Source organism: Micromys minutus, assembly GCF_963924665.1.
Source record: "Micromys minutus genome assembly, chromosome: 4".
Taxonomy (NCBI): domain Eukaryota; kingdom Metazoa; phylum Chordata; class Mammalia; order Rodentia; family Muridae; genus Micromys; species Micromys minutus.
Genome location: NC_137973.1, coordinates 88,642,927 through 88,662,236, shown reverse-complemented (window position 1 = coordinate 88,662,236; position 19,310 = coordinate 88,642,927). Strand labels below are relative to the sequence as shown.

General features: G+C 36.6%; 1 protein-coding gene across 1 annotated transcript in view; it reads left to right on the top strand.

The window, feature by feature from the left end:
- Positions 1 to 19,310, top strand: part of LRRC7 (leucine rich repeat containing 7) — a gene marked incomplete at both ends in the record, with an annotated part of 278,327 nt that overhangs the window by 74,199 nt on the left and 184,818 nt on the right. Inside the window, one exon of the mRNA XM_080916060.1 lies at positions 11,481 to 11,683. Coding sequence (XP_080772186.1) covers positions 11,481 to 11,683 — 203 coding nt within the window. The remainder of the gene's footprint in view (positions 1 to 11,480; positions 11,684 to 19,310) is intronic.

Genomic DNA, 19,310 nt, shown 5'->3' with positions numbered 1-19,310 from the left:
ATTGTATGGATCTTTTTATCTCATATAGAAGGACAGTTTGTTTCTTTGTCGATTAGTTTTAAGTTTATTGTGTAGAGGGTTTGTGGATGGAAAATTTAATATATAAACCTGCTTGATAAGCTACTGGGCTTTAGAGTCATGTTTGTGCCGGGCAGTGGAGGAAAGGAATTTGTTGGGGTGGTCGTATCCACCCGGGACAGACGCATCTAAGGAGCAGTAGAGTAAACCGCGCCAAAGTTCCTAGAGGCTGAATGGAGAGCCAAGCTGAGTGAGAACACATGGTGTGTGCTCAGCTCCGCACTAGAGCGGCATCCACGGAGTGAGACCACAGGGGCTGATTAAAGGCTAAGCCATCCTTTCAATATTTACCGTGACACAATAGACTTTCTTGTGATAACTTCTCAAGAATCATCATTTTGACTTTGTACTACAGCATAAGACTTCTCAATGGTTATTCAAATAAGGACATCACCTGAGTAATTTATTCAAGGGTTGGAAAATATTTTTTAGCCTAAAGTTTTTCTCAAACACAAGGTTTTACCCCTCACCAAAAAAAAAAAAAAAAAAAAAAAAAAAAAAAAAAAAAAAAAAAAAAAAGCCTTTTTCTGACAGAGATGTTTCTGTACCTTCATGTAAACAAACTTGGGATGCAAGGGCAGAAATTCACATTTTACTTGGAATGGTTAGCTCCTTGAAAATATCATAAGGTTTAGAAGTTAATTTCATTTAACTCTTAGGTGTGGTTAACCATTTTCCTGGAAGCCAAAGTTGTTCAAGAAACATAGCTGGAACCATTATTACTGAATCTTTAGATATTTCAACCTGATATGGAGCTTTACTTTCCACTGTCTTACAGCTACTTTCTGAAAGTATCATTGTATTTCCTAAAAAAGCCCATCTCTGAGAACCAAGCCCCAGAGTTGATTTTAAATGGACATAAACATTTGAGCCATAACAACCTCTGACTTCATAATATTGCAATTTGTTATACGTATTTCTAAAAAATGATGAAGAGCAGGTATATGAGCTAGGAAACACTGTCACTGAATGTAAAGACTAGGCAGAGACATAGTTTGGTGATAACCCTATAAGACCTTGGGTTTGATTCCCAACACTACAAAATGGAAGTTTTTAAAAAAGAAAATGTATGTTTAGTGGAACTTTCAAAACTGAAAAACGAATGTGGATTTTAGAAAACAATATATTAATACATATTTTAGCTTATTTTATTTAATTAAATGTAGTAAGTGTGTGTCAATATATAAGCTTAAGCATCTGCTATTTTGTAGAAATTAGCATAAATAACAATTATAAATTTATTTTCTTGGCTCTCTGTTCAAAATTTATCATTTGTCACTCTCCTATAAATTCATTAGTTTGGGGAATTATTTTATTCCTTGGTGTTTTCCAGCATATAACTTCATATCTAGCACAGGAGGGGAGAGATGTATAAACATTAAAGTACAAATAAAAGCACAGGCCCTAAGCAGAGACTTAGCAAATATCTCCAAGGCCTGCTGTTGAGGAGTGGATTTTATTTAAATTAGCCTCCCATTAAGCAGTTAAAGATGAAATCAGGAGTGATGGTTTATACTAGAAATCACCTTCAAAAAAAGTTCTTTGAAGTCATTTGATGAAGTTTCCTGGAAAGACTGCAGAAGCCCTGAAATTCTGCTACAAAGAAGTTTCTCATAGACCCTTGTAGAGGTTTGAAGAAGAACTCAATCTTAATTCTTTCTTGATTACTTGTTTTGATTACTGATGAGATGACATCATTAAAGTCCTCTGTCTAATAGTCCAATGATCCATGCAAGATGATATTTTTGTAATGACAAAAAAAACCCAAAATATTTAAAACTCAGGCATTATAATGATAAGATAAATATTAACCTGTAAATCTAATTAGGTTTTAAATGTGATCATTTCAACAGTCAAAAAACTAAAAAAGCCTCTCCTCATGGAGAAGACCCTTGATACAGGTTTCCAAGATGTGCTTGAGTGCAATGAGTTTAAAGATGCCTCTTTCTAAGTAGGACGTGGAGTGAACTTGGCAGATTTCCATATCTCTGTGGCACAGTTAGTAAAGCAAAATGCTTCCCAGAGGATGAACTAGAAACATTTGTCACTTGAAAAATTCAAGACTGTGTGGATGCCACAGAAAACCTTGGAAAGACGAAGCATTCATCTGGCCTTCCTCTTTTCAAGTATGACATGTGAGGCAAGATCAGCTCAGAGACTTGCCTGGAGTTGCAGTGATGATAAAATCAGGTGCTGGGCACATGTACTCTCAATTTTCGACTTTTGACTGGTGTACACATAATTATCAGGTAACTGCTGTTCTTTTTAATCTAAATTTTTAGTGGTATTGGATTTACATAATACCACAAGATGAATCTCCCTGTTGTTTCACCTGACTTTGCCTTGTCTAAATAGTCATGCTGCTTACAGGAGGATTGAAAGAGAGGCTATGGCTGTGGACCGCATACCATTAATGTAGACAAGAAAAAATTCTCCCAGAGATAGATTCAACTCAGACTGGAAAACATACATTATTTAACTAAAAGGGAATTTTTCTGTGCTGTGGGAAACCAGAGACGAGCTTATCATTGACTTCAGAGAAACATACTACAGTAGTCTGGCCAAAAGAAACACATTCTTATTTTCTTCTTGACCTTTTCCATCCCTTTGTAGAGAGCAGGTCTCCCTGTGTAACCCACGCTGGACTTGAGCTGTTTGTCTTCTTTCTTCTACCTACCACATGCTGGGATGACATGAACTCCCATGGCTGATCTAACTGCTCTTCCATGAGTGTAAATATGAGGCAGTTCTGGAAATCACATTGTTACTCAGTCAGTGTACAAAATTCCAGGTGAAAGTTACCTGGATTCTATAAAGCAAATGTGTGTTTCTATATGTTGTATATATGCAATGCATTCATAATCTCTTATGTATAATATTACACTCTGTTTCTAAGGCACATTTTCTCTCTTCCTTTGTTGTTGTTCTATTTTAAAAAATTTAAACTGATCATTAAATATAAGACCACAGTTATCTCCCTGGATACTACAACCTTTTTCAACATTGTATCAATATTCTGACCATAATTACCCTTCACATGTGTTCATTGTTCCTGTATCTTTGTGAGAGAAACAGCAATGTCCTCTGTCTAAATGTTCAGCTGCTGATAGATGCACATTGAGTTGGCTTAACATGAATCAACTAACTGTGGCTTTGCCTAAGGAAAGATAAAATCCCAGCCACATGTATGAGCCTTACACAAAATATAGAACCATTAACTCTTAAATCATTTTATTATTAAAATTTAGGAAATTAATAAAATAAAAATAGCAAGTTGACAAATTGTAAATTAGTTTGAAACTGTATAGACAATACAAATTTCTCTCACCCAAAGCTTTCCCTCCATCTACTTCTGATATCTGGTGTTTCTCCTTCTGAGTGAGATTCAAGCATCCTCCTATAGGCCCTTCTTGTGACTTAGTTTATTTGGATCTGAAGATTGTATTGTGGTTATCCTGTACTTTATGGCTAATGTACACTTATAGGTGAATACATACAATGTGTGTGTGTCTTTCTGAGTCTTGTTTACCTCACTCAGGATGATATTTTCTAGTTCTATCCATTAGCCTGCAAATGTCATGATATCTTTGTTTTTAATAGCTGAATAATATTATTTTGTGTAAATGTACCATATTTTTTCATTTTTTAATTAAGGAACATCTACGTATTTCCAGTCTCTGGCTATTACAGATAAAGCTGCTATGGACATAGTTGAGCAAGTGACCTTGTGTTATGGTAGAGCATCTTTTGGGTAAATGCCCAGGAGTGATATAGCTGGGTCTAGACTATATATATTTAGAAAATAAAGTCATCTTTAGCACTGATATCTATTTACTTACATGATTAATATTTTTGTGTATCTACTTTGAACCTGAAAGTACACTCATTCTGAGAAACACCATGTTGAACAAGTCAGATGTGGACTCAGACCTTACATAGCTTCTGATATATTCACAACATTTTTAAGTAATTAAAATGTGATAAAAGTAACCCACAGCACATAGTGGTATTACATATTCTCATGCTATAGAAATCATTACCTATTCTGACAGAGAAGAAAACATCATTTTTCTCCTCGATTTAAATTTTAAAAATTCAAAGAAAAATATACTTTTATTTCCTGTGTAGAGTAAAGCATAGAAAAATATACTTTTATTTCCTGTGTAGAGTAAAGCATAGCTTACCCAAGGGTCTGAGGTAAGAATATATAAGAATATGTAATTTTATGCTCTCTGCAAATTGACAGCAGGGTTCTACTGTCCAGAACAATACCCACACAATTCATTAAACACAGAGAAGTCTAGCTGCTGCCTATATGGACCCCTCACCCCTATAGTCTTGTCTATTCAGTGTGGGAAGGTACTCTGGAATGTACTGAAGAGAAGTGACACCAACCAAGCCACAAAATCTTTGTCCTATCCTCTATTCTCCTTTCACACATGTTCTGGCACTGGTAGCACAGAACTTGTAGGAGTGGCTAACGTCTGATGTGACCTGCGACCCACTCCAACCAAACAAACTGCTTGGTTAACCAAATACCAGAATCTAGGTAGCCAAACAACTAGAGTAAAACCAAACAGTACTGATCTAAAGAGAAATGAATAGAATTATTTCTAATAATCGTCTGCTCTATTATAAAATGGTGCCTATACAATCATCATCTGCATTTCCCATCACCTGACAGCAGATGGGCAAAAGATGCAGAGACCCACAGCCAAATATTATGTAGAAACTCTAAATTGGAGATCTCCATCAAATCCTCAGCTCAGAACTCATAAAATCCTGCAGAGAAGAAAGCAGAAGCATTGTAAGAGCCAGAATGGATGAAGGACACCAGGAGAACTAAGCCGTCTAATCAAATAAGGAGCATATGCATTCTCAGAGACTGAAAGAACAAGCACAGGGACTGCATGGGTCTACACAGGCTCTCTAAATAAATATTATAGCTATTTGCTTAGCGTTTTTATGAGACTCTTAACTGTGATAACATGTGGGTCTCTGAGTCTTGTGCCTGCACTTGGGACCTATTTTCTCCTTTTGGGTTGCCATGTCCAACTTTGGTGATAGTTTTTGCTTCGGCATCTTATATTTTATTTTGTCAGGTTTGGTTGTTATTCTTTTTGAGCCTGTTCTCTTATGAAAGACAAAAATGGAGTGTTTCTAGAGGAAAAGGAGGTATGAAAGAGCTAGGAAAAGTAGAGAGAGGAAAACCTATAATCAAATATGGTGTATGAGAGAATTATTTTCAATTAAAGAGAATACATGAGACATTGAGAAGAGTGGGAACAAATAGAGCTGAAGCTGAGTGTGAATGTGAAAGAGGATCACCAGATAATACTTAGTGGCACCACCATGAAAATCACTGTTTCTTTGAGTGTCTTCTTGAGAACTATAAAGTAGCTGCCACAAGGGAATGTGCTTTCGCAATAGAGTAATTTGATGATATATATTATTAAGTATATTATTAAATAAATATTAAATATATAAAATTATATATCATATCTAATATGTAATTATGTGTATAGGTCATAGGACAACTCTTAGTAGTCAGTTTTTTCTCCAACTTTATGTAGGTTCTTGGGTCATCAGCCTTCTGTAGCAAGCCATCTTACTAGACCATAATGTATTTTTAAAATATTATTGCACTATGGAAAAACAGGAAGATAGATACAAATGCAAAAGATATTTGTTGTGTGAGTGTGAGTTGAGGAGCTCTCAAGATAAATGAGCATGATTCTGGAAACTTCAGGTTATTCAGTTGTTATGGCTTGTTGACTGCAAAACGTCACAATGAGTGAATTATAAGAATCAGCCACAACCCTGATATCTCTGAGTTGAGAGACTAGGTGTTTGGGAGAATGATCCTAAGACTGGGAGGTATGGGTGGAACTGTATTGACTTCAGACTTGGAGATAAAATTCTTTACACTATGGTGTGGTTTTCATGATTATGAAATCAAGAACATTATTCAAATAATGTGCCAGGGATCACATATATCCAGGTATCTGGCTCTAGAGCTCAAGGTCTTGACTACAATGAGCTTCCTCTCAGGAGTATCATTTTAGCTCTAAAAAGATTATTTCTTGTGGTATCTTTAGATCATAAAGTATACATGACGAGGAAAATGAATCTATTAAAGAAACTTAATTTTTATAGGCATCCACCTTCTGTTTAGCTTGTGTCAATGAAGTGGGTGTTGGGAAATGTGAACAGTATTATGCAGCTGGAAGCACAGAATGTCTATAGAAAACTAACACTATAGACTATAGCTTTGGTATAGATGGCATCCCCTCAATAGACTTAGAGACCTTATATGGAAAGATTGACCAGAACAATGCAAAATCAAAATGTGATGTCAGGTGTGATGTTATTGGTGTGAAGCTAGAATATAAAGTCAGAGTGTGACATCAGAAGAGCCAACAGAAGGAACAAGGTCATGATATTTCCGTTCAGAAGTACAGTAGGTTAACTGGTGGAAAGTTAAAAGAATAAAAGGCATTGAGAGAAACCTTCTTTAGACATGGCTATTATTGACTCATATGTTTTCTCCCTAGTGTCTAGACATGAGAAGATATAAGTAGATGACATCAACATGTTTTTTAGGAGAGAGAGGAAAATATAGATATAGATGATATAAATACAGAAATCTGGAAAGAGAGGGAATGCATTGCAGAGGCATTGATAACAATATTATTTAACATGCTCTAGGGTACAAGAGTTGATTTTCCATTAAGTATTTTCTATGAAAACATGAGTCCCTGAATCCATGTAAAATTCCCAGAAACCATGCGAAAATAGCAGGTGTAGCAATGTATGCTTGTAATCTCAGAGTTAGGGAGGTAAAGATATGAAGATCCTCTAGACCTACCAGGCTCACTCAGTTAGTAAGTTCTCAGCCACTAAGAGTAGTCTATTCTCAAAATACAAGGTAAATGGGTTGAGGAACAAACAGGCTAAGCTTGACCTTCTACATTCATGTGCATATTTGCATACACATACATACAAACACTCTGCATAAAAAGCATTTTTCCAGACCAGATAGATGACCAGAATAGTCTTTAGAATTTTCTTTGGCTTGCTAACAGTTTATTCTGAAATAAAACTTGCCATGCACACAATCTTTAATTATCCTTTTAGAAAGCCATTCAACATTGGAGGATTTCTACAGATCACCACATACTTAAGGAAGCCCTCTATTATGAGGGATGAAAACCAAGGGAAACGAAGTGGATCTCAGGGTCACATGAGAAAACGGGGGGGATAGATGAATCCATAATTAACATTTGAGTGAAACAAAGATGGCATGGACCTTTGACACACTAACAGGGAGCTGAATGTTCAGGATACAGCATACAACTCGCATAAAGTATAAAATATCCTGTTGGAACTAAGACAAATCACTACCTGGGGTAGATAAAATTAAGAAAGCTTTCTGAAAAAATAGAATCAAAGACCTATGACACAGAAATTACTAGAGAATAATCAATTTATTTGTAGGCTATTTCTAAGTTTTCCCATCCAGTTAATGAGGAATTGCAGCAATAATAACTTATTAATGAAGGGGTAAAAGGCATCCATTAAATAACAGCCTTCAGCAGAATTGCAAGATTGGAAAAGTCATCAGAATCAAGCACAATTTCAGAACATGCAAAGCACATTGTCACGAATGCTTAAAACTGGAAATAAAAATTTCAAACTTTCTGCTGGAGAAGTTGAGTGTGAAATAGGACTTTAAATAGGAATGGAACTGGGCTTTCTTACAAGCTACCACAAATGTGCTTCTAAATTTATAAAGAAAAAGTATTTCTGACCTAGAAATGTATATCCAGATGAACTTTTACTCCTTTGTAGGTAAAATAAGCCAGTTCATATTGCAAGTTCTCAAAGAAAATGTGCTCACTATACATCCTTTCTGAGCTAATAAATGGGAGCCATCTTATACCAAACTGAGGGAATAAAATCTTGGAAGAAGATACAAGCTATAACACAAGAAGGAAGTATAGACATTACAGAGTGGTGGTGCAGGAAGCTTCTATGTGCATTGTCAACAGGCTGAGGCTGAAGGAAGCTTTCGAGTGCATCTTCTACAGAGTGGGGGTGGAGGAAGCTTCTGCATTGGTCCACAGAAGCTGTGACTTGGTGTTCTCAGAGCACTGGTGCTCAGTGGAGATTAAACCTGTGTAATAGCATCCATAGAAGACAGGCAGGAAACTGAATCAGTGGAGGAAACATAGAAAAAAACACACACAAAGGCCACACCAGAAAGGGTGGAAAGACAGAAAGATGTCTCAGTGATTAGGAAACCTTGCCTGGAATTCTTATCCTAAACTTTATTTACCAAGCCAGATCTTCCATGTCTATCTATTTCTCCACCTCTGAGCAGGGCAGAGATAGAAAGATTGTTGGGACTTGCTGTCTTGTAGCCACAACAGAGAAGAGCACCAGATGCCCTCTTCCAACTTCTGTGTATATACACAGGTATGCACACCTGCACACACACATACATGTTATACATGAACTCACACTGGTATACATACAAATAAGCAAATCTTTAAAAAATAAAACAATGCATTTTAAACTAATACTACATATACATTATACATACACACGCATGCACACACCACACACATATAAAATCTCTTCTCCACCAGACCTTCTTTTATTCTTCCTGCTAACCAAAGTCTATCATCATTTATCTTTATAACTGCAAAGTATTTCTTACATGTTTACTAGGTAACAAGTACATGCCTCTTATTTGTTGAGGACAGTATTGAATTCTTAATGTGTGCTAGATTTCAGGTAGAGACATAAAGCTATCCCACAATCCTACAATTTTAATAATATTTGGTAAATCAATACTTATCAGGTCCTGTGATTCATTCCCTAGAAATGGGAACTGTCAGTGTTGGAATGATAATAGTTAGAGGGGAAAGAAAATCATCTTGTTAAGGTCAGACTACATTGTGAAAAGAAAAAGTATGTAAGTGCTTATTCACCAACTTGTCCCCAGAATATTCTTGCACAAATTTCAGAAGTTAAAGGAGGCATAAGGACAGTCTTGGATGCAGCTTTTAAGTAAATTGTACCTGGTTGCTTCCAAATCTGAGTCAAACTATACAACTTTAAAAATAAAATGCTACACAAAATTTTAAATAAATGTCATTAATTTTTATTTAAACAATACATATTTACAGATGTGTGTGCATCTGTGTGTGCTTGTTAGTATGTAGGGTTGGGAGCGGGGTGCATGGATGCCTACACAACTTCGTAAAGTTGGTGCTTGAAACAAAACACTGGTCCTTTGCAGGAACAGCAAGCACTCTTAACTGCCAAGCCATCTATCTCTTCATTCCCCTCAGCAATAAATTTCTATTCTACAAAATAACAGTTAACAGACTGAGGAAATAAATCAGGGTCAATTTATTCATGAGTTGCTGAGTTTAATTCCAAAGCCCATGTTATTTTCTTTTTTAAATAAATGCCAGATCCTGCCCCCCCTTTTATTGGATATTTTCTTTACTTACATTTCAAACGCTATCCCCTTTTACAGTTTCTCCTCCCAAATTCCTCTATCTCATCCCCCCTCTACCCTCCACCTGTCTCTATGAGAGAGCTCTGCCACCCACCCACCTACACTCTCCTCCCCGTATTGACATATCCCTTCACTGGGGCATCAAGCCTTTACGGGACAAAGGGCCTCTCCTCCTGTTGATACTGACAAGGCCATCCTCTGCTACATATGCAGCTGGAGCCATGGGTCCTTCCTTGTATAGTTGTTGATTGGTGGTTTAGTCTCTGGGAGCTCTGGAGAGTCTGGTTGGTTGATATTGTTCTTCCAGTGGGATTGCAAACCCTTTCAACTCCTTCAGTTCTTTCTCTAACTCCTCTATTGGAGACCCTATTCTCGGTCCAATGGTTGGCTGAGAGCATCTGCCTTTGTATTTGTCAGACTGTGGCAGAACCTCTTAGGAGACAGCTATATCAGGCTCCTGTCAGCATGCACTTTTTGGCATCCACCATATTGTCTGGCATTGGTGACTGTATATGGGATAGATCTCCAGATGGGGCAGTCTCTGGATGGCCATTCCTTCAGTGTCTGCTCTACACTTTGTCTCCATATTTCTTCCTGTGAGTATTTGTTTCCCCTTCTAAGAAGGACTGAAGCATCCAAGCTTTGGTCTTCCTCTTGAGCTTCATGAGGTCTGTGAATTGTATAGGGTGTTTGGTGGTACTCATTTCAGTAAAATCCTAATCTCAGCACTGGGAGGCAGAGACAGGAGGTTCCCTGTGGTTTTCTGGCAGGCCACCCTAGACAACTTAGGACGTTTGAGGCCAAAAAGAGATCTATCTATCTCTAAAAGACAAAAATAATAAAATAAAAAGTACCTGGGTCCTAACAATCCCACCTGAGGATTACCTCTGGTATACACATACACACAATGCAAATGAAATGCAAAGTCTGAGTTAATATTTAATACTAATTATGTAGTCATCAAACTATAGTGATGTATATTAAGATATAAAATATTTCATATATATTATATAATACACTAAGGTATAATAAGAAAAATATAAAACATTATATATTTAAGAATATATAAGTCAAGATCTCCTTGAATAATTCCAGATATGTGCACAGAGAAAGAACACACAGTGAAAAAACAATGTCTTCTTAGTTCTTCAGGCACATTCACCAAGAGAGTGACCTTTAGTTGAATTGAGAGGTTTCTAGCCGGTAGCAATCAGGGACAGAGTTCCACACGTTCTTTAACTCGTCCATAAATTCCTGTGTGAGTGGTACACGTCTCTCTATAACTAATAAATACTTACCATTTGATGGGCACTAAGAAATCAGGATGAATAAAGCTCTGAAAAAGTTATTATGGGAGAAAATGGCATGAAAAACTGTAAAATTAGTTTAACATTTACAATATCATTGTGTAAGTCTGAAAGGCTCGTTTTAACTTAGAGGAATAAGAAAAAGATGTGTCAGGATGTTTTATAAGAATTTTTAACCTGACTATAAATCCTTTCCTTTTGTATGAACCAGTGTTCTATGGCTCCAAGAGCATAGATTCCATGAAGATTGTGTTTTGAGAATGTAGAACAGCTATGCTACACAATAAAGTTATTCATGGAATCTATCTACTGGTCAAAAGAACATCATAAAGTCCGCAGTGAATTTTGACTATTTTGAATAAATGGGATACTCTTACAAAAAAGTTCTGCGGAAGTTGCCCTGTGCCTGATTTCACATCTCAGGGCAGTTACAGGGCTCGGGATGAGATGACTGCATGCCCCGTGTAGATGATCACACTGCAGATTTATAGCCAACCTTTTTGGCTGAAGATGCCACCTTCCTTGATTGTCAATGCTAAACACTCGTGTGTATTCTCTCCCAGTGCAGTGCCTGGAGATGACCACCAAACGGAAGCTCATCGGCCGCCTGGTGCCATGCCGCTGCTTCCGTGGCGAGGAAGAGATCATCTCAGTGTTGGATTACTCCCACTGCAGCCTGCAACAGGTGCCCAAGGAGGTCTTCAACTTCGAACGCACACTAGAAGAGCTCTATCTGGATGCTAATCAGATTGAGGAGCTGCCCAAGGTGAGTTCTGAAAAATCAAAGATATACCAGCAATGCCATGTTCATTTGATGAAGGCTATGGCCTTCCATTCCAGGTAATACAGCAGGGACTTTCATCTCGGTAACTAACAAGCTGGGCTGCAGCCTGAGTTCTTCAAGTCAATAAAGTGAAGTCCTGGGGTTCCCTACTCACATTTTTACACACACACACACACACACACACATAAACAGAGAGACAGTGTGTATTCTTGCTTAGAAAAAAGAGAGATAATATAAAATGTGATATAATTTTAAAAACAAATGTATTCTATATGTTAAAAATACTTTATTTTAAACCCTTATCTGTCCATTTTAAGTCTAATATGTTTAAATAACAGTATATTATAGTGACAAACATGACAAAGAGACCACATGCAGAGAATAGTGTGTTGGAGTAGTGCTTACCTAGCACAGGCAGATAAAGAAAGAAAACATTGAATTTATGAGTTTTTATGTAAAAATACTTCAATACAAACTTTAAGTATGAACCTTTATGTATGCATATTACTATCATAGGAAAATCTAGGACTCCAGTGAATTCTTTCTCTGTTAAATGACTAGGAAGTGACTAAAGCCACACCTCAAAGAAATTCAAGGTTACCTCAGTAAATCACTAGCTCTAGTAGTGAGATTGACATTGACTTGTAAAATACTTATACACTAGGGAGAGGGGTGCCAGCATTTGGTATGTAAATAAATAAATAAGATGCATTCCATATGAAAACAAGTTTATTAAATATTTCTTCTTTACTGGATATTTTGTTTATTTATATTTCAAATGTTATCCCCTTTCTCGGTCTCCCCTCCACAAACCCCCTATTCTATCCCTCCTCCCTCTGCTTACATGAAGGTGCTTTCCCACCCACCCACCCACACCCACCTCACTGCCCTGGCATTCCCCTACACTAGGGCATCGAGCCTTTACAGGACCATGGGCCTCTCCTCCCATTGATGCCCGACAAGGCCATCCTCTGCTACATATGCAGCTGGAGCCATGGATCCCACCATGTATACTCTTTGGTTGGTTGTTTAGTCCTTGGGACCTCTAGGAGGGAGTCTGGTTGGTTTATATTGTTCTTCTTATGGGGTTGCAAAATGTGCTAATCAAAGCAAAATATGAACAGTTGTTTTTACATGAGATCATGAATTGTGGTATTTATAAAATGTTTCGAAGTTAAGAAATATTTAATGCCTACTCCAAAAATGACCAGCTTCATTTTTAACAATGCAAGAGATAAATAGGTAATCCTTAATCTTTGAAGAGAAGATCTGAGTCAAGGCTAGAAATCTTGTTAACGGCATGAGTTAATTCCAGGAAAATCTCCAGGTTACAGCTCAGATAGGAGCTGCACTAAAGTGGACTCTCCCTACCATTGGACTTGAGATACGAGAAAAGGGGCTTGACACCTAATCGCTCTGTATCGCATCAAAGGTGAAGTTAGAGTGTCTTTCACATTGGATGATCACTCTGCTCGGCACTGACAGCTAAACAATGCATGGAATCTATAGTACTGCTGGACTTGATTAGTAAAATTACAAAAGTTTAAGCAAATTATACATGTAGTGTTCTTTCTTTAGCTTCTAAACCTAGTAACTTTAGGTCAGTCTCATGTTTAAATATTTTTCCAGATCTATGAAAAAAATTTTAAGACAGCTAGAGAAAGCATAAAACATAGTGAATTATGAAGCAACTATTTGTTTAATATATTTTCTGCTACATAGTCTTTAGAAAGACGTCAGTTTCTCCTTCTGGGGATCTGGCAGCCTAATAAAAGAAAGAAAGAACGAAAGAATGAAGGGAGGGAGAAAGGGAGGGAGGGAGGGAATTTTGGAGATAAGTGTGTAATAACATATCACAGAAACCAAAACTTCTGTAGTGCTTATGCACAGAATTCTCTTCTTATGGAGTTAAAAGACAGAGTTACTCAAACATGGATGGACTGTCAAGATGGCATTATCACAGGGAAGAGGAAGTAGAAGTGTGTGTACTCTGGAAAGTAAGAGTTTGGGTGAGTGAGGAACTTAGGGAGAGAGGACAGAGAAGATCAAACAATGACAGGTGTCTCAAGTTATAGTACAATTTATTGGAATGTGTCAGCAGCATAAATCCATTGAAGAACTGTGTATTCTTCTATGAAGAATTCTGAAAAGAATTGTGACTCACTAGTATCTTAGCTAGAATTGGAAAAGAAACTTAAGATAGTTTGTCTATTCGATTAATTAAAACAATCAACTAGCAATAAATTGAAGTAACATAACCAAACATTTCATATATTCCCTATGTACTTAAATAAAAGATAAGCCATTGTCTCTTACTCTGTTCATATTCAAAGCCTCATATAATTATTTAAGGTCTATAAAAGAGGTCTTTCTCTGAATGATTTATTACTCCTCCACAGAAGAGCTTTGTTGGTTTCATCTGTGATATATAATGACCTTAATTGTTTAGCATTTGAAATATGATCCTAATAGAACAGGAATATATTTTTAAATTGATAGTTACAGTAGGAAAATAAGCAACAAATGCCCCCCCCACGAAAGACAATGTAAATCAGGATTCTCTTCTCTCAGTGGACAGCTACATCCAAACTGATTTTAAATGATAATATACAACAGGAAGAAAAGAAAGATTCAGGGTTGATGGCATTTGTCAAAAGTTTTGAGGAAAGAGGCAAACATAGATCTGAAAGAGCAAAAATGTGTTTTTATTGCAAACAGTTCCTTCTGTGGTGCTTGGCTTTTTGTAGTAAAAGATGAAAGTCTAAAAACCTTTTAGTTTCCACAGGGGCAGAAGCCAATGCTATTTGTAATACTAAATAAATACTGCTTTTCTTTTTATTCTGAATTAAGAAGTAAATATATAGGAAAAATAATAAACTGTAATGAACATATATTACATTAAAATAGTGCATGAAGACATCCATAAATAAAATAATAAAGCAAAAAATAGAAGTTAGAATCAGGGGCAGGGGGGATAGGATGGGGGATATGGAGGGGAAACTGGGAAAGGGAATAACATTTGAAATGTAAGTAAACTATATCCAACTAAAAACATGTTAAAAAGAAACAAATACAAACTAGTTCTTGACTTTTAAAAACTCTGTAAAAGACAATAAAACTGGTTTTAGAAAAGCCAACATGTGACCAAAATTGTGATTAAATCTGACCAAATACTTAAAGGGGAGCTTAGTGAATTAAATCAAGCTGAATATATCTAAAGTAGAATAAAACTAAATTTGAAATTAATATAATAATATTTATAAATATTATAATATAATAATTTTATATTTATGTTATATTTATATGATATATATAAGTGTAAAATATATATTTATTTAATATAAATAATATTTATAAGTAAAAAAAAATAAACTTTGCAATCTTATCCCAAGAATATTTTAGATGTGGAGAGTTTGTGTTTTGCATGCAGATTTGGTCCTATCTCTGCTGTTTGGCTGGGAAGGCCTCCATCAGGAAAATAGTAGCATTCCTGATACAAAAAGTAAGCGGGGCAGAATAGAGGTTCAGGTTCCTGATGATAATATAAGTAAAAATAAAATTAAGACCAAACACTTACACTGCCAGAGCTGAAGTAAGTTTCCGTATGAACTATATTGTGCTAAACTAAAGTTAGATTTTGGTGGCACCCTGTGATCGTTCTAGTAGTGATCACCAACAGCAACAACGAAAGTCATTCAAACATGTCTCCAATCTCGATTCTGTAGGTCTCAGTGAACTTTTGTACACCTAGAACAGCCACAGCACTTCATTTATGGTTTTATATCTTCATAATCAACTGCAGTTTTATTCATTCACCTGCCACAAGAAAAAAAATGAGACTGAGTTGAAACAATTATCTTTGTACATTCTTTTGTGACTGGTGTGTTCTTTGCTCGTATATGAGAGAGAACACAGTTTGGCATTTCACTCTCTGGATTTGAATTGTCACCTCACTTACTGTCATACCTCTAGATCTACCTGTTTTCCGAGATTCCTGTCATTTCAGTCTTATTTATAGCTGATTCACCTTCTGTTTTATACTTGTACCATACCACATTCTCATTATCTCATTTGTAGATAAATATCCAGCTTATTCCATTTCTTTGTTATCATGAACAGAGCAGTAATAAACGTAGATGTGCAAGCATCTCTGTGGTAGGATATATTGTTCTCTAGTTATATCCAGGAGTGGGATGGCCGGTTCCATCTTTAAAATTTAAGGAACATCCAAATTAAATTTAATTTTTTAAATAAATAACAGCACAAAAGGAAAGTTTGTAGACGGCAGTGCTCTGCCCTGCACAGCAATGACTGAGGTTGCTCAGCACTCCTGTGGTCTTCTAAGTGTGAAGGATTTAGGTAAGAAAATGCTGAGCTTAACAAAATCCCTGTCATTTAGTAGTTCTGTGACTCAGACCGACTGAGCCCCTGAACCCACAGCTTCTTCATCTATGGCAGAAGTGAGCAGGCTTTGGTTTCTTCCCCTGGAATTATCATAAAAGACCAGATAATGCAGAATGTATTAACTGACTTTAAAATATCAAAGGGTTCTGTGACTCTTGAACTAAGAGAAATAGCTGGACACTTTCTTGAGAAGCCCATGCCATTACCTTGGATGCCTAAAACAATATCTTAAGCATTTTTTTCTACCTCTCTCATAATACCCATGCTTAAATCTATGTCAGAGCTGTTTCTTAATATACTCCAACTTTGAAATATAAAAGAAGCAAATGGTTCACTTTAGTGTCTAGGAAGCTGATGGCTCAGTTGATGAACTGTTTGCCACACAAACAAAAGAGCCTGAGTTTGAATCCTGAGCACCTATGTAAAATTCTAGGCACAGTGGCATGAATCAGTAACCCTAGAACAACTGGAGTTAAGACAGACAGGTCAAGAGACTCACTGGTCAGCCAGTCAGGCCAAATCACTGAGACCCAGGCTTAATGAAAAATCCTGTCCACAAAGTAAGAATGATTCCTAACACTGACTTTTGGCCTTGACACACATGTGCAAACACACATGCAGCAACATTTAAATGTGCACATACATGAAGGAGCTCATTATAATATGAAACACTTTTAATGTGGTTTATTTGCTTGTTCAAAATAATAACAAATACAATATTATAATAAAAACTGCTTATCAGTGGCTATGAGTTTACTAATTAATATAGACTTACAGTTGTGCCTGTCAGGTTTGTTATAGCCATTTAGATAAAAATGAAAATATTTGCTGGCTCATAAAACTAAGAATAGCCTGAAGAACTCAATGTGGAAAGTACAGAAGTCAGACTTTGAGGTGATGCTCCAGGTTCTGCAGCACAATAACAACCTGGGTCAGCTGCCCCCAAAGACCCCATGTAGCTATGACATTTGCTCAAGTTTCAAACTCTTTAATCTTTAAATACTACTGAGCGAGGATACCTTGTAAGGAATGCCATGTTATGATGGAGTTAAGGGATAATGTTCATGTAGGCAAGATCATATGTGCACACATACACCACATGCATGCACACAGACACATAAAACACATATATATATACTATGCTCACTCAAGCACTCACCACACCTTCTTGTACTGACTCATCCATATAAACACATACTTACCATATACAGTCTGTTCTCAATATCTCCTATACTATATATCTTCAATTATGTAGATTTTTCTTTTCATTTTCTGACAGTTTCTACTTAGTCTAAAGCCATGTTTGTTAAATTTTTAAGTACAATTATTTGGTTTTTTATTGATCATTTTATTAGTTTACACTTCAAATGATATCTCCCTTTTAGGTTACCCCTTCACAAACTCCCCATCCCATTCTCCCTCTCCCTCCTCACCTTTGACTATGAGGATGCTCCTCCACCCACTCCTGCTTCATGGCTCTACCATCCCCTGATACTGGGGTATCCAGCCTCCACAGGACCAAAAGCCTCCCTGCCCACTGAAGTCACATAAGGCCATCCTCTGCTGCATATGTATCTGGAGCCATGGATCCTTTCATATATACTCTTTGGTTGGTGTTTTGGTCCCTTGGAGCTCTGGATGATCTGGTTAGTTGATATTATTTTTCCTGTGGAGTTGTAATCCCCTTCAGCTTCTTCAGTTCTTCCCCCAGCTCTTCCATTGGGGACACTGGGGTCAGTCAGATAATTAGTCAAATACAACTATTTGAAAACCAAGATAATCTCTGTACTGGAAGAAGTCTATGATCCAAAGGAAACACAAACGGTGAAAAGTTGAGAAATGCTAATTTGTAGATGTGATTATGATTTATGAAAATTTAAATTATCACTGATTGTTTCATTCTACTGCTAAAAGAAAATCTTTTTATAGAAAAAAATACTTACATCTCTATACTCAGTGATTAGACAATCATCATAATTGATAACTATCAAATGGTTTGCTAAAGATTAAAAATTATCTAAATTTGAAATGTGGAACATGAAAAATGCTACTTGACCAGTGGCACTGATTTGTGCTGACAACAGTTCTTTTGAGTGTCTTCCATAAACATGGAATTGCTCATAATTTGGTATTTTATATGAACATTACCTACCACATAGATCTATGAAGGCCTCTGCATTTAAACAAAGAAGAAAAATCTTTAACTTCCTTACATCCTCTTAATATCTGGAACCCAATATTCTGATTTTCAGTGTAAAAAGCATAGTGCCTTCTGAATATACAAAACTATATTATGAATAAAACTGCCTGTGCAATTTCATCTGGAATAACAAAAGACCTAGAATAGCGAAATCCATCCTCAACAACAAGAAAACATCTGTGGGAATCACTATCCCTGACCTCAAGCTATATTACAAGGCAATTGTGCTGAAAACTGCATGGTACTGGTACAGAAATAGGCATGTGGATCAATGGAATAAAATAGAAGATCCAGAAATGAGCCCTCATGTATATGGTCACCTGATTTTTGACAAAGGAACTGTAAACATTCAATGGAAAAAGGACAGCCTATTCAACAAATGGTGTTGGTTCAACTGGCACTCAGCATGCAGAAGAATGAAAATAGACCCGTTCTCATCTCCTTGTACAAAGCTCAAGTGTAAGTGGATCAAAGATCTCCACATTAAACCAGATACACTGAAACTATTAGATGAGAAAGTAGGGTAAACCTTAGAACACATAGGCACAGGAGAAAATTTTCTGAACAAAACACCAATGGCTCAAGCTCTAAGGTCAAAGATTAACAAATGGGACTTAATGAAATTGCAAAGTTTCTGTAAGGCTAAGGACATTGTCAAGAAAACAAAACAGCAGCCAACAGAATGGGAAAAGATCTTTACCAACTCCACATCAGATAGAGGCCTAATATCCAAGGTATACAAAGAACTCAAAAAGCTAGACACCAGAGAATCAAACAACCCTAGAAAAAAATGGGGTACAGAGCTAAACCAAACGTTCTCAATTGACCAATATGGAATGGCTGAAAAACATCTAAGGAAGTGCTCCACATCCTTAGCCATCAGGGAAATGCAAATCAAAACAACCCTGAGATTCCAACTCACACCAGTCAGATTGGCCAACATCCAAAACTCAGATGACAGCAGATGTTGGCAAGGTTGTGGAGAAAGAGGAACACTTCTCCACT